Source organism: Lepidochelys olivacea (genome assembly GCF_965140295.1).
Source record: "Lepidochelys olivacea isolate rLepOli2 genome assembly, chromosome: 26".
Taxonomy (NCBI): Eukaryota; Metazoa; Chordata; order Testudines; family Cheloniidae; genus Lepidochelys; species Lepidochelys olivacea.
Genome location: NC_140436.1, coordinates 10,363,312 through 10,382,888, shown reverse-complemented (window position 1 = coordinate 10,382,888; position 19,577 = coordinate 10,363,312). Strand labels below are relative to the sequence as shown.

The window sequence follows — 19,577 nt, the reverse complement described above, 5'->3', positions numbered from 1 at the left end:
TAGCCTGCATTGTGCAGGAGGTCAGACGAGATGATCATAAGGGTCCCTTCTGACCTTAGCATCTATGAATCTGTGGCCTCATCAGTGCCAAATAGAGGGGAATAATCACTTCCCTTGATCTGCTGGCAATGCTCCTACTAATGCAGCCCAATATGCCGTTAGCCTCCTTGGCAACAAGGGTTCACTGCTGACTCCTATCCATCTTCTCATCCACTGTAATCCCCAGGTTCTTCTCTGCAGAACTGCCGCTGAGCCAGTCGGTCCCCAGCCCGTAGCGGTGCATGGGATTCTTCCATCCTAAGTGCAGGACTCTGCACTTGTTCTTGTTGAACCTCATCAGATTTCTTTTGGCCCAATCCTCCAATTCATCTGCATCACTCTGGACCCTATCCCTACTCTCCAGCATATCTACCTCTCCCCCCAGCTTCGTGTCATCCATGAACTTAATGAGGGTGCAAACCATCCCATCATCCAGATCATTAATGAAGATGTTGAACAAAACTGGCCCCAGGACCGACCCCTGAGGCACTCTACTTGATACTGGTTGCCAATTGGACATCAAGGTGTTGATCACGACCCATTGAGCCTGACGATCTAGCCAGATTTCTGTCCACCTTATAGTCCATTCATCCAATCCATACGTCTTTAACTTGCTGGCAAGAATACTGTGGGAGACCATATCAAAAGCTTTGTTAAAGTCAAACTATATCACGTTTAACGCTTTCCCCATATCCACAGAGCCAGTTACTTCATCATAGAAGGCAATCAGGTTGGTCAGGCATGACTTGCCCTTGGTGAATCCATGTTGACTGTTCCTGATCACCTTCCTCTCCAAGTGCTTCAAAATGGATTCCTTGAGGACCTGCTCCATTTTTCTTCCAAGGACAGGGGTGAGACAGACAAGTCTGTAGTTGTCCAATTTCTCCTTCTTCCCCTTTTTTTTCTAGAGATGGGCACTAGATTTGCCTTTTTCCAGTCATCTGGGACCTCCCCCGATCACCATGAGTTTTCAAAGATAATGGCCAATGGCTCTGCAATCACATCAGCCAACTCTCTCGGCACCCTTGGATGCATTGCGTCCGGCCCCATGGACTCGTGCATGTCCAGCTTTTCTAAATAGTCCTTAACCTGTTTTTTCACGACTGAGGGCTGCTCACCTTCTCCCCATCGGGTGCCGTTCAGTGCAGCAGTCTGGGAGCTGACCTTGTCTGTGAAGACTGAGGCAAAAAAGAGCATTGAGTGAGTACATTAGCTTTTTTCACATCATCTGTCACTAGGTTGCCTCCCCCATTCAGTAAGGGTCCTCCTACACTTTCCCTGACCACTTTCTTGTTGCGAAAGAAAGGGTTACCTGTAGAAACCCTTCTTGTTACCCTTCATATCCCTTGCTAGCTGCAACTCCAGGTGTGCTTTGGCCTTCCTGATTGCATCCCTGCATGCTTGAGCAATGTGTTTATATACCTCCCTAGTCATCTGTCCAGGTTTCCACTTCTTGTAAGCTTCCTGTTTGTGTTGAAGCTCACAGAAGATTTCACTCTTAAGCCAAGCTGGTCGCCTGCCATATTTGCTATTCTTTGTGCACATCGGGATGGTTTGTTCTTGCGCCCTCAATAAGGCTTCTTTAAAATACAGCCAGCTCTCCTCGACTCCTTTCCCCCTCATATTAGCTTCCCAGGGGATCCTGCCTGTCAGTTCCCTGAGGGAGTCAGTCTGCTTTTCTGAAGTCCAGGGTCCATATTCTGCTGCTCTCCTTTCTTGCTTCCTGGTGATATTCTGAACAAGAAGAGCTGTCAGCCATGCTTGTAGCTGCTTCCGTTGCGTCACACCGGCTTTGTCTACGCTAGCGCTCTCCTGCTGACATAGCTACCGCCATTTGTTGAGGGTGGTTTAATTATGCTGGCAGGAGACCTCTCTCCTGCTGGCATAGAGCAGCTATACAGGAGAGCTTAGTGCTGCAGTGGTACAGCTGTGTTACTGTAAGAGCCGTCGTATAGACATAGCCGTTGACTCCACAGAAATTCTTAGCTTCAGATGGATGGGATGTTCCTGGAATCGTAATTCTATAGATTATTTTGTATGACAGTCGAAATACCGTACCACTTGAAAATACTCTGTTCTCTTTTGAAGACTAGTTCTAAAGCACCCTCATCTCAAAACCCAGGTAAGAAACTAACTCAGTACCTAAGAGTCACCTAAATGTCCTTTGAATCTATTTTTAAAAGGCCAAATTTTTTATTAGTTTTTTGGGGTACTTGCCAAGCCCTTTATCCACTTCTCTGTACAGTCCCAACATTTCTGTTGAGCAAAGACACCTATTTCATAAAGGATTTTTAGCGATGATACTCAAAAGTATTGCATCAGGGATTTGAAACATACTTGCCTTGTAAGCATCTGAGTGCTGCTGTTTGTTGAGTGCTAAGCCTTTTTTCCCAGATATTGCAGACCTTTGTTACATTTTAGTCCCTGTCATGGAAAACTTGTTGTAAAGGACTTGTGTACAGTAAAAAGAAAACAAATTGTAAGCTGCCTTTTAACTGAAGGAGGCTCCAGTTTGGGATACCCTGTGGAAAATCTGTTCTCCCAGACTGAACTAGAAAAATAGTTTAAAAAATAAAATAAGTACAGTGTTTAAGGACCTGATCTTGCAATTGTGGATCCTCACACCGTGCAGAGCAAAGCTGTCCCCCCTTCATGTGGGCTCAGGGTTTTGCCCACCTGGAACAGTTTGCAGAATAGGGACCTAAACTGTTAATTTACAAATTTATAAGGCTCCTATCTAAGCACCAATTTTAAGATTAATTACTTGGGCAAATCCTGTGAGCCAATCGGAGTTAAGGGGAATTGGCATCTTGTAGGATTGTTCCCCAATCAGTATTTTGCTCAAGTTATATATATTAATTTCAGTACATATTGGGCTTTATTAACCTTGAGTTATGTCAGCTAGACAGGTTTTGGGGCACCACCATATAATTATTGTGACACTTGTCAGCATAACTGCAAGGATAATCCTTCAACTAGAAGTTAGGTTTCTTTGAGCTTTGTTTTTTTCAGTCTTTCATAACTTGGTCATGAACTTTCATGTTGGGATTAAATTTTTACCCTCCAGCAGAGAAATACTTCATTTTAAAAACCAGAATGTTGCAGGCTAGATTAGGCTGATAGATAACACAACTTTATTATTTATGGTAGTGCCTAGAGGCCTCAATCACACGTGACAGCCCCATTTTTTTAGTCACTCTACCAAGAAAATGAGTTTCTGCTCTAAACAGTTTATAATCTAAATATAAAAAACTAGTTTCTTGCTTTTTAATACGTGAACATAAACTGCAGCTTTGTTTAATCAGGAAAAACTAATGTTCATGCTGAATAGTTAAAAGTATGTCCATTTTGTGGACTTGATACAATTGTGCCCAGAGTCTGATTTCTGTGGGACTTGAAATATTAATTATTGTGACAGCATATGTCAGAATGTCTGTAAAAGAGCAGTTGTGTTGTAAAAAGAAAAGGAGTACTTGTGGCACCTTAGAGACAAACAAATTTATTTGAGCATAAGCTTTCGTGAGCTACAGCTCACTTCATTGGATGCAGTTGTGTTGTGTTCATGTGTATTAAGACAAATATGCAAAAGGTGACTCACATTTACTCAGTCGAAGATCCACTAGGATCTTGATATCATGGAAATGTCTCCTTAAAAATCTGTACTTCAGCTAGAGAAATTTAAACACTGAAATTTGTCATTACTGACTTGACAATTGACCAAAGCCAGTAACAATCAGGATAAAGCTACCATTCCGTAATTAATTGGGAATTGCCTTGCTTTTGTCTTTAATTGGTTATCTGGCAAGTGACAGCTATACCCAGTAAGTGAACTTGGTTAATTAGAGCCTCAACAACATTCCATAATTACCTGTTTCAGTAGTTAAGAACGTTGAAAACCAGTCTTGTTTCTCTAATCAGGTCAATTCAGTGTTTGTTGAAGGCAGAATTTCTTTTACAATGTTGGGGGGGTGTCCCCACTATCTTGTGTGGCATGAGTCTCCCTTGATACTCTCTGGCAGCCATAGTCTTGAGTCCTCCCCTCCTTCTCACCTCTTTAAATGTAAATGTCTGCTGCCAGCCAAATTGTATGGGATCCTGTTCTTCTGAATGCAATCTCCTCCCTCGCTCCCTCTTTAATATGCCTTCACAAAGGATCTGCTGCAGAACAATGTAGACTACTTGGCTTAGGTGCAGTTCTTTTCGAGATGATAACAAAGTAAATCCAGTGATTTGGTTACAGGCCTAAAGTTTTCATGGCTTTCTGCCTGGTACAGCAGGACTTGAAAGCTGTCCTTAATTGCAGTCTGTTGGTTTTAATGCTGCAGTATTGCTAAAATTGTATATTGGCAAGCCAAAGAAGGATGACCTCGAATATTAATCTTTTCCACTTTCCAGTCGGTTTCCAAACGATATTTTCTGTCTTATCAGTACATATACTGAAATGTTAAGAGTCAGTTTTCCAGGCCACAGCTCTGTCTCAAGCCCATAGGGAAATGAAATATTTTCAAACTCAGAACCTGAGGTTAGAGATGTCTACATCACAGGGTCCCTAAATATAGTATGTCTTGATTTTCTGAGGTGCTAAGCACTCTCAACTACCATTGAAGCCAATGGAAGTTTCAGAGGCTTGGTACCTCTGAAAATCAGACAACTGTTATATAGATGTTCTGGCCTTATTTTACATTGCAGCAAAGCTAAGTGTTGCTAAATGTTGTTGATCTTAGTTCAAATATCTGCTAGTAGAGAAGCATGACCTGTATCAACTTGTGGAAGAGGCCAGTTAGTGGCGTACATCAACATTAGGGCTAAATTAAAGAAAAAAATAATAAATTTCTTTAGCCTATAATTAAGATGATTCACTCCTCTCTGAATGTGTCATCTTACAGGATTCTGGGCTTCTTAGCGTGAGGTTGATGGAACTCACTTAGCTCTTGAGGTTTCTTTGGACTTTAAGGGCAGCTGTCTCCCACTCCACCTCCCTTCTCAGGGCATGTGACACATCCCATAAGAGCTTTGCAGCCCACGTCTCCCTTCCTTTTCCCTCCCCTCCCACCCAGGAACAAAAACGCATTGCTCAGTGCTCCAGCGCAGGGCAGTACCTTGGGGCTAGTCTGCACTAGAAGTGCTACAGGTGTGGATTATTCACACCCCTGAGTGACATAAATTATACCGAAGTAAGTGGTGGTGTATACAAGCAGTTAGTGTCCCACCCTAAGGCTGGGCACCTTAAGGGTTACCACAGTGGCTGTATTCTAGTACCGTAGATCACTCTCCCTCTTCGCTCGTAGGTGTGGCAGGGGACGTTCAATTTGTCCTTTGAGTCCTCTGTTGCCCCACCCAAACAAACCAAATGTAAATCATAGTCAAAAAGGAAAACTCCTAGAGGCCAAGAATGTCCACTTGACATGAAGTGGAATCCACCTACTTCTTAGAGAAGCTGGATACTACTTGTTCACAACATCAGAAATGTAAATTACTAGGGACCTAGACGTTAGTCAGCCTCTGTCAAGTTTTACAGTACTTGTGGGGAATCAAACTTCATTAAAATGTAGTAATTTTCCATAGCCTCTTGCCGTGATCCTTCTGGGTAGTTTGTTCTGGTAGTTCAGCAGAATTGTAAAACTTTTCAAATCCCACAAAGATCTGCATCCGACCCCTCTCTTTATTGTCTTGTAAATTTTGCTGTCCGAATTTAATTATTACATAAATACCATAAAGCTGCTTCTTGTGTAAAAGTTCTGAAAAAATTCCATCAGCTGAATGTCTTCAGATTTTTACCATGGCGATAGAGGATTGTCAAACCAGAATTTTAGGCTTGAAGTCAGCATTTCAGCGATGAGATGAATTTAGGATTTCAAAATCCTACAGGATTGAAAGTGCTCTTAGTGTTCAAATAAAGCAGTTGAAACAAGGCTGTGGACCTGGGGTTCCTAGCTAGGCATCTGCCAAATGGATTAATGTTTAAGTATGATTTTGGAAAAGAAGTGAACAGATCAAAAACACCCAAGCATTTTCAATACATCCTGAATGCAGTGCAGTCTTCATTTCAGAATAAACTGCTCATTTTTGTGATTTCTGTTGTTGCCAAGCCCTTGGTAGTTTTCAGCTTGTGAAATCTAACGGCTTATTTATTGAGAGCTGGCATCTTAAGTTTTCAGTAGCTCGAAAGAAAGACATTGTAATTGCTGAAAGCAGCTCGCAGTCTAGAGGACAGAGATTACTTTTTTAATATCTGTGCTTTAATTAACACTGTACTTAAAAGGTGATGGTCCTTCTCTCCTCTCCATGTCTTTCCTAAAAGAAACTCTAATACTGTAATATGTGTTGTAGAAATGAATGTAAATATGTTTTTACTTATTTTTTTTGTTCTCTGGTTCATAAGGGAGTTCTTTGAGTCAAGTGGGAAGAAGCAAGGATGACGATAAAGATCTTTCATCCATTTCAAGTAAACTCTTTCAGCCTCTGTAAGGGATAAACCGCAGACATGTGTCTTGGGTATAAAAGCCAATTTAAGCAGCCTAAAAGATTGAAAAAAGAAAAGGAGTACTTGTGGCACCTTAGAGACGAACCAATTTATTTGAGCATAAGCTTTCGTGAGCTACAGCTCACTTCATTGGATGCAACTGCAAAAGATTGAAGTTTTTCACAAGACCCCACAACTCTGAATCTGAACAAATACTCTTCCAGCGCAATTTTCTGTTTGTATGTTAATGACCTTTTCACTCTAAGGTTCCCATTTCCCAACTTCATAAAGTTGGGAAAGTTTTTGCAGTTGAAATATTCACAAGAAGATAACTTAATGCTGTAATGACAAACTGGGAGAAGGTTGGTATTTTAAAAAGAATACTATATGTGGCTTACCTTGTTCAGCTGGGTATTATCTGCCTGAATGCAGATAGTTAAATCTGAGGGGGTAAAAGAACCCAGGAAAGATAAAACCCAGCACCCAGGAGAAGTAAAACAAACCCAGTTTCAAAGGAGTTAAGATAATAGCTGGGCCATCAATTGGTGGGAGAATTTACCTTCCAGACGCTATCCAAGGTAGGTTGCTTTATGCTGCCAAAGGCTGAACCTAAAGGGTTCATGTGGCGAAAATGAAAAGGAGTACTAGTGGCACTGCATCACCTAACTTGGAATTGCTGACTCGGGCTTGGGGTGCTTGCCAAATTTGAAGTGTAGGCGTTAGGGCTCGGGCAAGAGCCTGAGCCCTGAGACCCTGCAAAGCGGGAGGATCTCCGAGCCTGGGCTTCAGCCCATCCGTAATGTCTACACTGCTGTTTTTAGCCCCACAGGCAAAGCCTCATGGATCCTTATCAGCTGACTGAGACTTGGTGCTATGAGTTTTTTATCACAGTGCGGAGACACCCTATTAGATCAAAAGATCCTAACTGGTTAAAGGCTAACCCTGGCAGGAAGGGAGAGGGCAAGTGATCAGAGAGGCTGACCAGGATATGGCAGCACAAAAAACTCTGACACAGGAGATATGTCTACCCAAACTGCATCTATCTACCTATCTACCTACCTATCTACACACAATATGACATACCCATGCTAGCATTGCTAAATAAAACAATATAGTGGAGATGTGGTGACATGGGCTTCAGTGCGGACGGTATAAGCCTGCCCAGAAATCTGGGCACCTATTAAGGCATTGCTTAAGCCAGCGCTGCTTCATCTACACTTCTATTTTTAGCAATGCTGCAGTGGGTAAAAGGACAGTATGGCCTTATAAATGCTTATGTTGCTTTAGTGATTAGAACTAGTCTAACTTTTCGGTCTGAAAAAATTGCCTATCAAAATGTGCTCCGTGAACTGTTCGCTACTTTCTTTTCTGGAGATGGTCAGTAGCCAATATAAATTGTGAGTTTGATTCGCCATTCCTCATTTGCTCTATAGTTGCCTATAATCTAACACTGAGCATATGGCTGCATATATTTGTTGTCTAATAACTGGAAATAAAGGAAATTTAAAAACTCTGGAAATTTCCACTACATGCACCCGACCAAGTGGGTATTCACCCACAAAAGCTTTTGCTCCAATACGTCTGTTAGTCTGTAAGGTTCCACAGGACTCTTTGCTGCTTTTAGAAATAGAGGGTGAAACCTGTTTACATTACTATTAGGCAAGGGGGTTTGGGTATTCCTGCCGGTGCTCCCCACTCCCCTTCTCCATCCATTGTATTGTAGTTCAAAGAAATTACCAAAATAATTGAAACCAGAGTGATTATATTGCATTATTTTGACAAATAAAATATGCAGAATGTTGCAGAATTTTAAAATACCGTGCGCCAAATTTTTAATTTTTGGTTCTGAATCTTTATTTTTTGGTGCTGAAACTTTAATGTTTTGGCACAGAATTCCCCCAGGAGTAACAGTTTAGACTGGTATAATTTATTACTCTTTCTCTTCCTGTACAGGAATAAACTATACTGGTCTTTAAAGTGGCACACTGTGCGTGTAGTCAAAAACTTAGTCACTCTCACTGTTTTTCCTTGTAAGTAACTTTTTTGCACAAAGAACAGCAATCTCTATCCCATTTTTGTTTTCCTTTTTGTTTCTTTTGTAATTCTGTGGGTTTAAAAAAAAATATCCATAACCACACCATGTCTCTCTTTCTCATCTTTGTGTTCTCTTCTATTTTTGTGCCATCCAGACACGGTGAACATCTCCAGTAGGTTTTTCACTAACATTGACCACATTTTTTTCAGAGTGACAGCCGTGTTAGTCTGTATTCGCAAAAAGAAAAGGAGGACTTGTGGCACCTTAGAGACTAACCAATTTATTTGAGCATGAGCTTTCGTGAGCTACAGCTCACTTCATCGGATGCATACCGTGGAAACTGCAGCAGACTTTATATACACACAGAGAATATGAAACAATATGTTTCATATTCTCTGTGTGTATATAAAGTCTGCTGCAGTTTCCACGGTATGCATCCGATGAAGTGAGCTGTAGCTCACGAAAGCTCATGCTCAAATATTGTTTCATATTCTCTGTGTGTATATAAAGTCTGCTGCAGTTTCCACGGTATGCATCCGATGAAGTGAGCTGTAGCTCACGAAAGCTCATGCTCAAATAAATTGGTTAGTCTCTAAGGTGCCACAAATACTCCTTTTCTTTTCACATTATTTTTGGAGCTGTCAACAGTGATAAAGGTATACAAATTAGAAGCAAACTAGTTACTCTCCATCTCTGGAAGGTCATATTTTTCGCGTGGAAATGTGTGCATCTGGTGGGGATTGAAACATTTAGTTTATAAAAGGGTGTTCCAAACACTCAGCACTTGGGCTGGCTCTCTTTTTTTGTTTTTTTAATTTAAAGTTCCAACTACAAGAACGAGTTGCCTGTATCCCCTTAATGTTTTGTTTTAATTTAATTTAATTACTGGCTCTTATTAGCTAAGCCTTTGAGTTAAGAAAACACTGTACTACTTTTGAGCCCATTTCACTTTTCTAGTAGGAGCGCTTCACTTTCATTTCAATGCTCAAATAGCACTTTTTTTATATGTGTTTATTTTTTGGCTGTCTAAATGTCAAATTATTTTTAAAACTAAATTGTTTGCCAACCAGAGTAACCAGAATCGACTAGCAAATGGACAGTTCTTAAACTGGAACTAGCTCTTAAATATTGAGGTATTGTATAATTATTCCGGACACAGCCCCAGCTCTGCCATGTGCAGAACAGATCACACTTCAAGTGTCATTATTACTGCAGTTGCATCAGACATTAAACTCCTGGCATTTTGCTAGACAACCTTTAGGAAAGAGAATAAACAGTCAATACTTGGTTGGGATTAGTTATGTGGCTGTTTTGAGATTTGTTCCTCTTGACTTCTTTTTGAATATTCATTCACTGCCTTTCCACCTCAGGAATTTAATTGAAAATGTCATTGCCAGTGTACCATAGGTTTTTCTTCTGTTTCAATTTTGTGGCTGCTTTCACAGAAATTTCCCTTGATAGTCCCTTTTTTTTTTTTTGATGGGGAGTATTTTTCTCATTCCTCTTTGTGATCTGTCATATTCTTTCTCTGTGGTTTAGTCTTTTTGCATTTTGCCTGTAACTGATTTTTATTTTCAGGTGTCTGATGATAGAATATCACCAAATACATTAAATAATGTCAAAACAGGGCTTATCTGGCCCGGGAACTTAGTGGTGATGTTCTGCATTGCCAGTTGGGGAATTGGGGTTGAATATTCAGGCTGTGTTTTCACTCTTGGGGATGGCAGGTTTTGGATTGTTGCAGAGCTGGGATGTTTATCTAAGTAGGGAACGTGGGGGGGGGGGTACATTGCAGTGGTCGGTTTGGCAAATTAAAAGGAGATGAATTACAGAAGATTTTTCTTTTAATGTCCCCATCCCAAAGGGAGTAAGGGAACAAATATGTTACACAGTGTTATGTAAAACGCATATTCAGTTCTGTAGAGGCCCTAAAACAATCACTTTTGCATCCTCGAACAGCTGTCTTCTCCAACAAACTTTTTGAACTAAGTTTCTATAACCAGCAATGGGCTCTAATATCTTCAATCTTAGGTTAAAACGAAGTTTCTATAGCAGAGGAATATGCTCAACATGAGGCTCAGTAAGCTAAATGTGTGTTTTTCCTATTTTAAAATGGCAGCAGGGGGTTACCTTGAAAGATCAGGTTTACCTGTGTCTAGGTCTGTAGGATTTACTTCTTGAAGAAGCGTAACTGGCAGGGACAAATAATGGCTAATTGCATCATCATACTTCCACACCCTAAAGGATGGGATTTTTCTGGTTGCAGAAAGTTTTTTACAAATGGTCCTAATCCTTAAATTAGTGGAATTAAAAAAACCCTAAAAATACAAGTCTCCAGTACTTTGAAGGTGGTGAAAATAACTTTTTCAAGATACGAGGTACATCCCTCCCTCTCAGGAAACGACTGTTCAGCATGAGAGAATAATCAAAGAAACCCTTCCCAAGGGAAACCTCTCTCGCTTAAACACTCAAGATAAAGTACATGGGTATTATAGTAAATTGCAGATGTGTGTCTATGTAGGCTAGTGTAACATGTAAAACATTGTTCACATTGGGATTTCAGACAGTAATAGTGTACAGAATGCTGCAAATGGTGTTTGTAAGTCAATGACGCTCCAGATTTTGGGGAAAGGGTGAGCAAACCAGTAAGTGGCCTTGATTTGTATCCAAAATTGGGCAAAATTAAAGATCTCTATTTTTTTTGGCAGAGCCTAAACTTTTAGCAGGCTGTATGTTGGAGAGCTAAAATTGGGGTTGCTTTCTTTCAGGTTTTTTTGGGAAACGTGGATCATCGTAATGTTCCATATGGGATGTTCGATAAAGTGGTACTGCACTTACAACGGTTGTGGCTGTTACTGAATTTTATAAAACAATGATTCTTTTTTTTTTTTTTTTTTTTGGTTTCATAAAGTATTACAAATATATGCTTCGTCATCGTGAAAAAAAATTTCATTAGTTTCACTTCTTTGGTTCTAGGTGCCATCGAAGCTAAAGGTACTTCCAGGACCTAATGCTTGAACTTGACTACTAGGTGCCGTTCTAACTTCCGGGGGTGCTGCTGTCTGTAAACTGCCCTGTTCTTCTCCACCTTCCCGTCTCATAAAATTCAATTGAGCTACTGTGTGACGGTCCTCGGCATTCTGGAAACCATGGGGATTGGCAAGAACACTGCTTCTAAATCAGTGGAGACTGGAAGCTCAACAGAGGGCAAATATGAAGATGAATCTAAGCATCCTGCCTTCTTCACTCTACCTGTAAGTAAAATATTCAAGAATGTTCTTCCTTAAATAATATGTAAAATGTTTTTGTATTGTTCAGTTATCAGGGTTTATGTTGGCTTAAGCATAGTGTCCAGATACGCAGTTAAGCTTTTTTAGATATAGAAATTCTGAGTGACATTGCATTATGAAGAGGCTTTTATGAGATCAGTGAGCTAAATTCTTGAATCCTCAATGTCTATTGTGATATAGCTCTCTGACACGTCTTAAGAGATGTCTCTTGGTAAGTATACACCTACTCATCCTTTTTTGGGGAAGAATCTTGTCTTAAAATCGTCTGGCTAAATTGCGTCTATTGAGAGGAAATTGAGGCTGTAATTTGTCTGGAAATAGAATTTTATTGAAGTAGGGAAAGTAGTTCCATATTATGAATAGTTGCAATGAATATGTTTTTGTTCAGAAAAACAAACACTAACAATGTGTGCAGTGATGGCATTACTTAGATGAAAAGAAATTTTATTTTAACTGAGGTGAAAAGTAAATGACACTGAATTATTCCAGACAGTGCCATGGTTCCTTTCATGCTGAAGGATTGTGCCGTAGGTACAAAACCATTTTGAGGTAATTTATTTTAGTAGCTTTTCCGGAAGCATAGTTATGCTAACTGCAACCCTGTTTAAATGTTTTTAATAGGTGAGTTTTAGCACCAAACCTCCATAACTGTGCTGTATCTGCTTAATGTCTGCATCTTATAGACGTAACACAATTGTAGATACCACAGTTTTGCCACATTGTGGATGGGATCATAGTGGTTTTTGTTGGTGTTAGCTCTCTCTTGACTGTCTCGACCAGTGTTTTTTCCAACTTTTTATTTTGGTGACCTCTTTCACCCAGCAAGCCTCTGAAATTGCCTCAGCACATATAAAATGAGGGGGTGGTGGTTAATGGGGGCTCAGGGCTGTCAGCCCCATGGATCTGATGGCTCATGACCCCCATGTAACAACCTTGTGACCCCGTAAGGGGTCATGACCCCCAATTTGAGAACCCCTGGTCTGGAACGTCTTGATCAGTTCCTCAACTCCACTGGATGTCAGTATTTTAAGATAATGAGCTTGAAATAAAGAAAGCTTTGCCACTTGACTAATGCTGCTGCACTAGCATTTGGTTCTCTTGCCCCATCAAGAGAACTGGGGTTTCCAGTAGAAACAGGAGTGAATTTAAGGTGTCTTCCCCAATCAGATCTATAATTTTGCTCTTCTGCGTTTCACATTAAAAATATTTCTGGTTGCTTTTCCACAGATTTGTTCCTTTTCTAGTTATTTCTATTAAGAAGTGACAGAAATGTGGTGGGTAAACTTTGAATTATTTATCTAATCTCCATACAGTTTATCAGATTTTTGGTTTCAGGAGGAAGGGAGAGAGATCTTATTGATATTATCCTCCGGGAGCTAATGTTTAGCCACTGTTTGCTTCTGATATAGCTGTCCACACGGTCATCAGTCTCACATCTCTAAAAATTCTGATTAGATTAACTCTACCGTGTCCTAGTATCTCTCCACAGTCAACAAAATAGAGAACCAGCATGCTGAGCTTGGTGACATTAAGAGTAGAAGGTTGACGCTTGGGTAGGACGTTCCCTCTAATTAGTCTTCATTTTGAATCCTGCAATATTGGCCTGCTTCTGCAAATGTTTGACCTCTGAAATATTAGTGCTAGGGGCTATTTATTTATAAAGACATCGATTGTTGGGAGCAGCATGAACAGAGCTTTTTTGAGTCAGCTATTTGATGGTCCTAGTGACCTATACAAAGATTGTGCAAATATGAAAGGTGCAAATATTATTTTCATGAAGATGCAGGTTAGACATGAATCCCTGTGTTTGTGGACCAACCAGATACTGTTTTCCTCCTGACCATTCCCATATTATGTGTGTCTGTGTAAATATATATGTGGGTGAGTGTATAATATATATATAAAAAATGTGTGTGGGGAAGCAGCCTATCAGTGATAACCTCACAAAGTATAAATTTGGGGTGAATAGGAGTGGGATGGGGGGGCGGAGTGAAAGAATATGTCCCCCCCCCCACCTCCATGGGCTGTAGGTTTGTTCAGAGGGTTGAGAGAAAAATAAAAACACTGCAGCAGTAGGCTCCATTGATGCTTGTGTAACGCTGACGATCTGTCATTGGCTGGGATCAAACCTGGGATCCCTGAAGCTAAGTGTGTGAGCCTCTACTGCATGAGCCAAAAGCCGCATGCCTCTTAACCAAGGCTATAGCAGACGCGTTAATCTCTAAATGGTCTACGTGCACTAGAGGGGGACAGAGTACCACACCGTGCAGGCATGGGTTACACTTGTTTGATTCTTTCATGACCCTGTTAAGTTTCTGCATCTCCCCCGCCTTTCCTTGTCCTTTCCTTGCTTTGGCCAAATTCTACTCCCACTGAAGTTATAACTTAACAGGATTGGGTCTTCCCTTAGCAGATTTCATAAGTCAACTGATACAAGTTTACCTGGCCAAAGAGCTCCATCTGATTCACTTCAGTTTATTGTATACTATTTATATCAGTAGACAGTGCTATATAATTTCTCTCTTACTGGTTTGTCGTCTTCTCACTTCTTTTAAAGTGAGCTTCTTCAAAGAACATTTGTAGCAAAGTAAAATGTCAGAAATCAGATTTGTTAAATATGTGCTTTGCACTTAATGGATTATAGTAGGAAAAAGTAATCAAATGTAACTGCAAATGGACAATTGAGGACTTTTCCTCACAGAGGTTTAGGAAGCAATAATTTTTCAGAGTTCCTGAAGTAGAGACTTTGGGGATTTGATGTTGCGTGCAGTTTCCTCACTATTCAGCATGCACCTGTTCAAAGTAAATCACCCCTGCTAATATCACTGTTCTACTTCCAAACCTGGATATCCAAATATGATTTTAGCAGCACTTACATCTCCACTAAACTTCGATCTAAGCGGTTCTTTTATTGATTTGCCTTTTCTGAAGGGGAAAAACAAACCAAAGACAGTGAAGTGACACCTCCTAAAGGAATAAGCTTCTCAGAAGGATAAACCATCATCAGATAGGTGTGGCTCCTGACTTTTGTCTGGGTCCTGGGTTTTAAATATATTTGAAATCCAGTTATAATTTGAATAAATTCTGTAAGTAAAAATATGAAACCAAATTTAAACAAATCCATCCCCATGACAGTTCAGAAAAAAAGAAAATTTAGCCTGAAGATGTAGGTGCCCAAAGAATACTGTTAGAATTCTAACTGAAAATTTAATACCAATAAATTGATGTGTAAGAGGCAGTAGCTAGTTACGCTCATGAACGCACAACAGATGAGCTTTGAACCTGGATATCTTTCTTATTGTAACCGTGTAATGACAGTCAGACACACGCACAACTCAAGCAGTTAAAAACAAAAAGAAACCACCCTGCAAATATTGCAGTTAAAGTATATGCGTATGTTTGGGATGAAAGGGGTCATGCTATTAGCGTTAGAACATGTGCACAGGAAGAAGAGAGGTATTCACAGATTACAAAGCCAGAAAGGTGGGACCATTGTGATCATCTAGTCTGGCCTCCTGTATAACGCAGGCCAGGGAACTTGCACAAAATAATTCCTAGAGCAGATTTTTTAGAACATGCAGTCTTGATTTAAAAATGGTCAGTGATGGAGAATCTCCCGTTACTGTGATAAATTGTTCCAGTGGTTAATTACTCTAATTTGCAGTCTGAATTTGTCCATCTTCAACTTTCAGCCATTGAATCATGTTATACTGTTCTCTGCTAGATTGAAGAGCCCATTATTAAGTATTTGTTCCCCATGTTGGCTGTGTAATCAAGTCACTCCTTAATCTTCTCTTTGTTAAGCTAAATAGATTGCTCCTTGAGTCGATCACTATAAGGCATGATTTTTGATCCTTTCATCATTCTCAAGGGTATTCTCTGTACGCGCTACAGTTCATCAACATCCTTCTTGAACTGCAGGCACTGGAAGTGGACACTGTATTTCAGCAGTTGTCGCACCAGTGCCAAACAGTCACCGCAAGATTCTGTGCAAATAGTTTGGTTGGTGTAGGAAGTATATGAATGAACTAAGGCCGTAGTGATAAGAACGTTTTATCTTATCAAGGCTTGTCTGTTTACCTTTCTGCTTTGAGAATCCTTTAAAATATCACTTCTATTTCTCATGAGGAAGGGAGGAGCAGTGTCCAGGAACAGCTGTAGTTTGAATCTATGAAATTTTGAAAGGAGAATATATGATACGTTACGTTTTGTTGGGCACAATTCTTTTCCCCTTTGGTAAAAGATCACTGTAGTAACCCAATACTAGAAAAAAAACCTATTACTATGTAGCTCTTTGTTTTCCTGTTGCTTATTCACATATACATCACGACTAAATTGTGATCACACGTATGTCAATACATCCAGCATTGTGAAACTCATTTAAAATAGGCCAAAAGTAAAAGAAGTAGAGGGTAAGTGATGGGAAAATAAGAGCCCTTTGAATATAAACTTGTGTACCATAAGTTCTGTTGTAAATACCACTATGTGGAAAACATAAGATGGTCTGTGTTGTGTGTGCTTCAAGCAAACAAACAGAAAAACCCCATCAATGGTCCTGAGTTGTTTATCACTAGTTTTGTACAGTTTTTGTGAAATCCTGTCGCAAGACTTGGTGGAAAAATCATATTGCAACATACAGGCAGACAATTATGCCAACAAAAAGGAATCATAAAAGCATCCCTGTTTTGGGAGCACCATGTGCTTTTGCTGTTGAAATACTCAGTGTGATTTTTTTTTTTCAGCTGCCATTAATGTTTGTAGTTGTGTGCTCATGCTTATTCTTCTTCAGCACTCTTGTGTGGCTCGAAAGCTTCTCTCACAAAGAAATTGGTCCAATAAAAGATATCACCCACCTTGTGTCTCTAATATCCTGGGGCTGACGGCTACAACAATGATTTTGAGTGTCAGTCTGCTGGAGGAAGAGATTATCTGGGTTCCTAGGATCCTTCATTCTAAAAGCGCTGGTGTTTTAGCCAGAGCAGTCTTAGGTTGAGGAAGGGAGACTTGTACATCACGTTATTAATGGTGAGCCTTGGAATAAAGGACTGCTTATAATTATTTATTAGCGTCGTGTCCAGAGCCATATACATACCTAAGTTAGATTAGCCCCCAGTCAGGATTGTTGTACAAAGTGCTGGGCAATTGCAAAGGAAGGCATGCTTCCTGCTTTCAACAGCTTAGTCCTAAAAAAAGTAAAATACAAAGGAGGGGTGAAAATAGGGTGCAATCAAATATATATACAATTTGTTTTTATTATTCTAAAATGCCATCTTCCTCCTGTGCCTGTCAACCTGGCCTTCCTTAATTGGGTGATTTTCATATGGGTATTTTACTGAGCTAGTTTCACTTTCGGGAGGCCTACTTAAAATTTGAGGTGTCACGTAAATTTTGATGGGAGTAGCATTTCACCCTATCCTTTACGGATCCCTGATGAGCATCTTCCCCGTATGAACGTTGCAGACAACGTCCTCCCAGCTGAAGAGTAGTGGATGAAGTTGCCTTTAATAAGGTGAGATGGTACTCCTTAATTAGCGGTATTGTTTAGCCTCTGCCAGTCGTCTTCAAATGTGCTGAATGCAATGCCTGCACAGTTCTTCTCATGTTTGTTGTCCCATGGAACAACTGGAAACTGGCATTGGAAATTGAACCCTCATCTGTCTTCTACTGCAACGCACCAGCCGTACTCCATGAGCAGACTGACTGGCGGGTAGAAATTACACTGAAGTTTTAGGGTGAAATGTGTTTTGGTTCTGACTACACTGTAGAAGCGACCAAATTTTGTGTACTTGGTTAGAGTATGGCAATCATCCGGCACTCTACCCTCCCTCCCCAGCATCCAAAAATAAAACTCTTAGAATTTCCATGGGTTTTGCAGTGTAGACAGGCCTGAACTGGACTCAGGTATTGTGCTACAGTCCTGTAGAAGTACAAGCCTGTAGTGTGGCTCCAGTTTACAGTTAAGTCCAGGCTACCCTACAAGACGATTCCATGTTCTGGGTTGCTGTAATCAGTTTGGCAACTTCGTTTCAGTACGATGATCCCCTGATGAGATGTTAAGTTGGAGGAAGGAGGCTGTATTACTTGTTTTTTGTCAATCTCATGCCGTACCTTAAAAGTTTAAAGCAAAACGTTTCAGTTCGATGCATGGCTCAAAACTATGGCAGACACGGCACCTAGTCGCTTCTAAATAAGTAACTCAGTGACGGAAAGGGAAAAGTGACTGTCTGTGTGGGACATGGTTTCTTTCGTATGGTCCAATTTCATTTCTTGCTGGTGAACAGTTACATCTCAGTTGCCCTGTTAATAATAAAAGGATGTCTTTCCCTGATGGGCTTCTGTTGGAACTAGTTTTGTTTTGTTTTTGTTTTTTTACAGCACCATAATATCCAATGGCTCAAATACGAGAGTGCAGTTCATAAGTAATTTGAATTGTGCAAAATACTATTGTGAAAAACTTCTCCTTGCTGCTATAACAGCTGCTTATGAATTTCCTACACGGAAATTGAATATGGGAGGATTTGGGAGGGCGGGCATTGTTTTTAAGGTTTTATTTTCGCGTGTGTGTGTGTGTGTGTCTGGGGTGGGGGAAGAAGGGTTTATTGGCTAGAAGTGGATGTCAGTGTTGAATGCCTGTCTTGTGGTGAAAAGGCTTTTTTGAAGAGGAAAGTTTTGCAGTCTTTTTGAAAGGTCAGGTTCTGAAGTTGCCTAATCTTCTCTGGAAGCTAGCTGGATCCCCTCAGCTGAGAATGTTTTATCTCCAGATGATGTGCACTTCGTCCTGGGCTCTGTGAGCTTCATTGTCCCAGAGAAGCGTTGCTGCCATGGTGGCTCCTGGATGAAAATTCTGTCTCTGATAAACCTGGGATTTGATGAGTTAATACCGCTTAGCACCGAAGCTGTACACTATCATTGTAACCTGACTGGAAGCCAGTGAAGGAACGTGAGGATAGGCGTGACGTACATGTTCTAATGCATTGAGGTGGTGAAATCAGAGAAAGTTTTGAGAAATGGTTAGATCAATAATGTATTGGGCAACGTGCACTGCTTAAAAGAATGCATATGGAAATTGATTCAGTTTTTTTACCGTTTAAGACCTTCAGTGACTTGTGAGATGTTTTGACTGTTACCCAGAATGCATGTGTTTTTCCTCCTGAATGTGTGTGGGTTTGTGGAAGGACATATAGGGAGAAGACTATAACTAATTGAAAGCAGGAAGAGGGATTTCCTTTTGGTTTCTTGATGGTTCTGAGCCTAATCCTGCAATCTTTACACAGGCAAGATTCTCATTATTTTTATTTGCCTTATACAATGTTCCTAAAATATGGAAGGGCCTGAAATGTATCAGCCTGTTGAAGTACTGCAAGCAAGAATGCAGACATGGCCCACTTCGTTGTTTACCATTTATAAATTTTTATAAGACATCTGCTCTCATTGACTTCTGTGGAGTTGAGTGTCTGTGTCTCTGTTTTGAGGACAGACACGAGGGTTGTGTTCTGTGTATCTAAAAGAGTGTTCACCAGACCACAAATATCTGTTGCTGCATTCTTTTAGTGGAAATGCTTTATTTTCAAGTGTGTACGCTTTTCTAAGATAAACTTCATATCTTAAAAATTAGGTCATTTCCAGGCTTGGGAAAGAATTGTTCTTTTTATTTCTGTAAGTGTTCTATAAAAAAGGATTCTAACCCAGAATTGGTACAGAAATGAGCTTCCAAATCATTGTTGGTAACAGTGTAGTTATCTGCCAGATA

General features: G+C 40.3%; 1 protein-coding gene across 2 annotated transcripts in view; it reads left to right on the top strand.

Annotated features, from left to right (window-relative positions):
• SLC23A2 (solute carrier family 23 member 2) overlaps positions 1 to 19,577 on the top strand; it is a 117,466-nt gene that overhangs the window by 45,145 nt on the left and 52,744 nt on the right. For both annotated transcript variants that reach the window (XM_084615402.1, XM_084615401.1), the window contains exon 3: positions 11,514 to 11,791. In XM_084615402.1, the coding sequence (XP_084471528.1) occupies positions 11,687 to 11,791 (105 nt within the window). In that variant the 5' untranslated portion in view covers positions 11,514 to 11,686. The remainder of the gene's footprint in view (positions 1 to 11,513; positions 11,792 to 19,577) is intronic.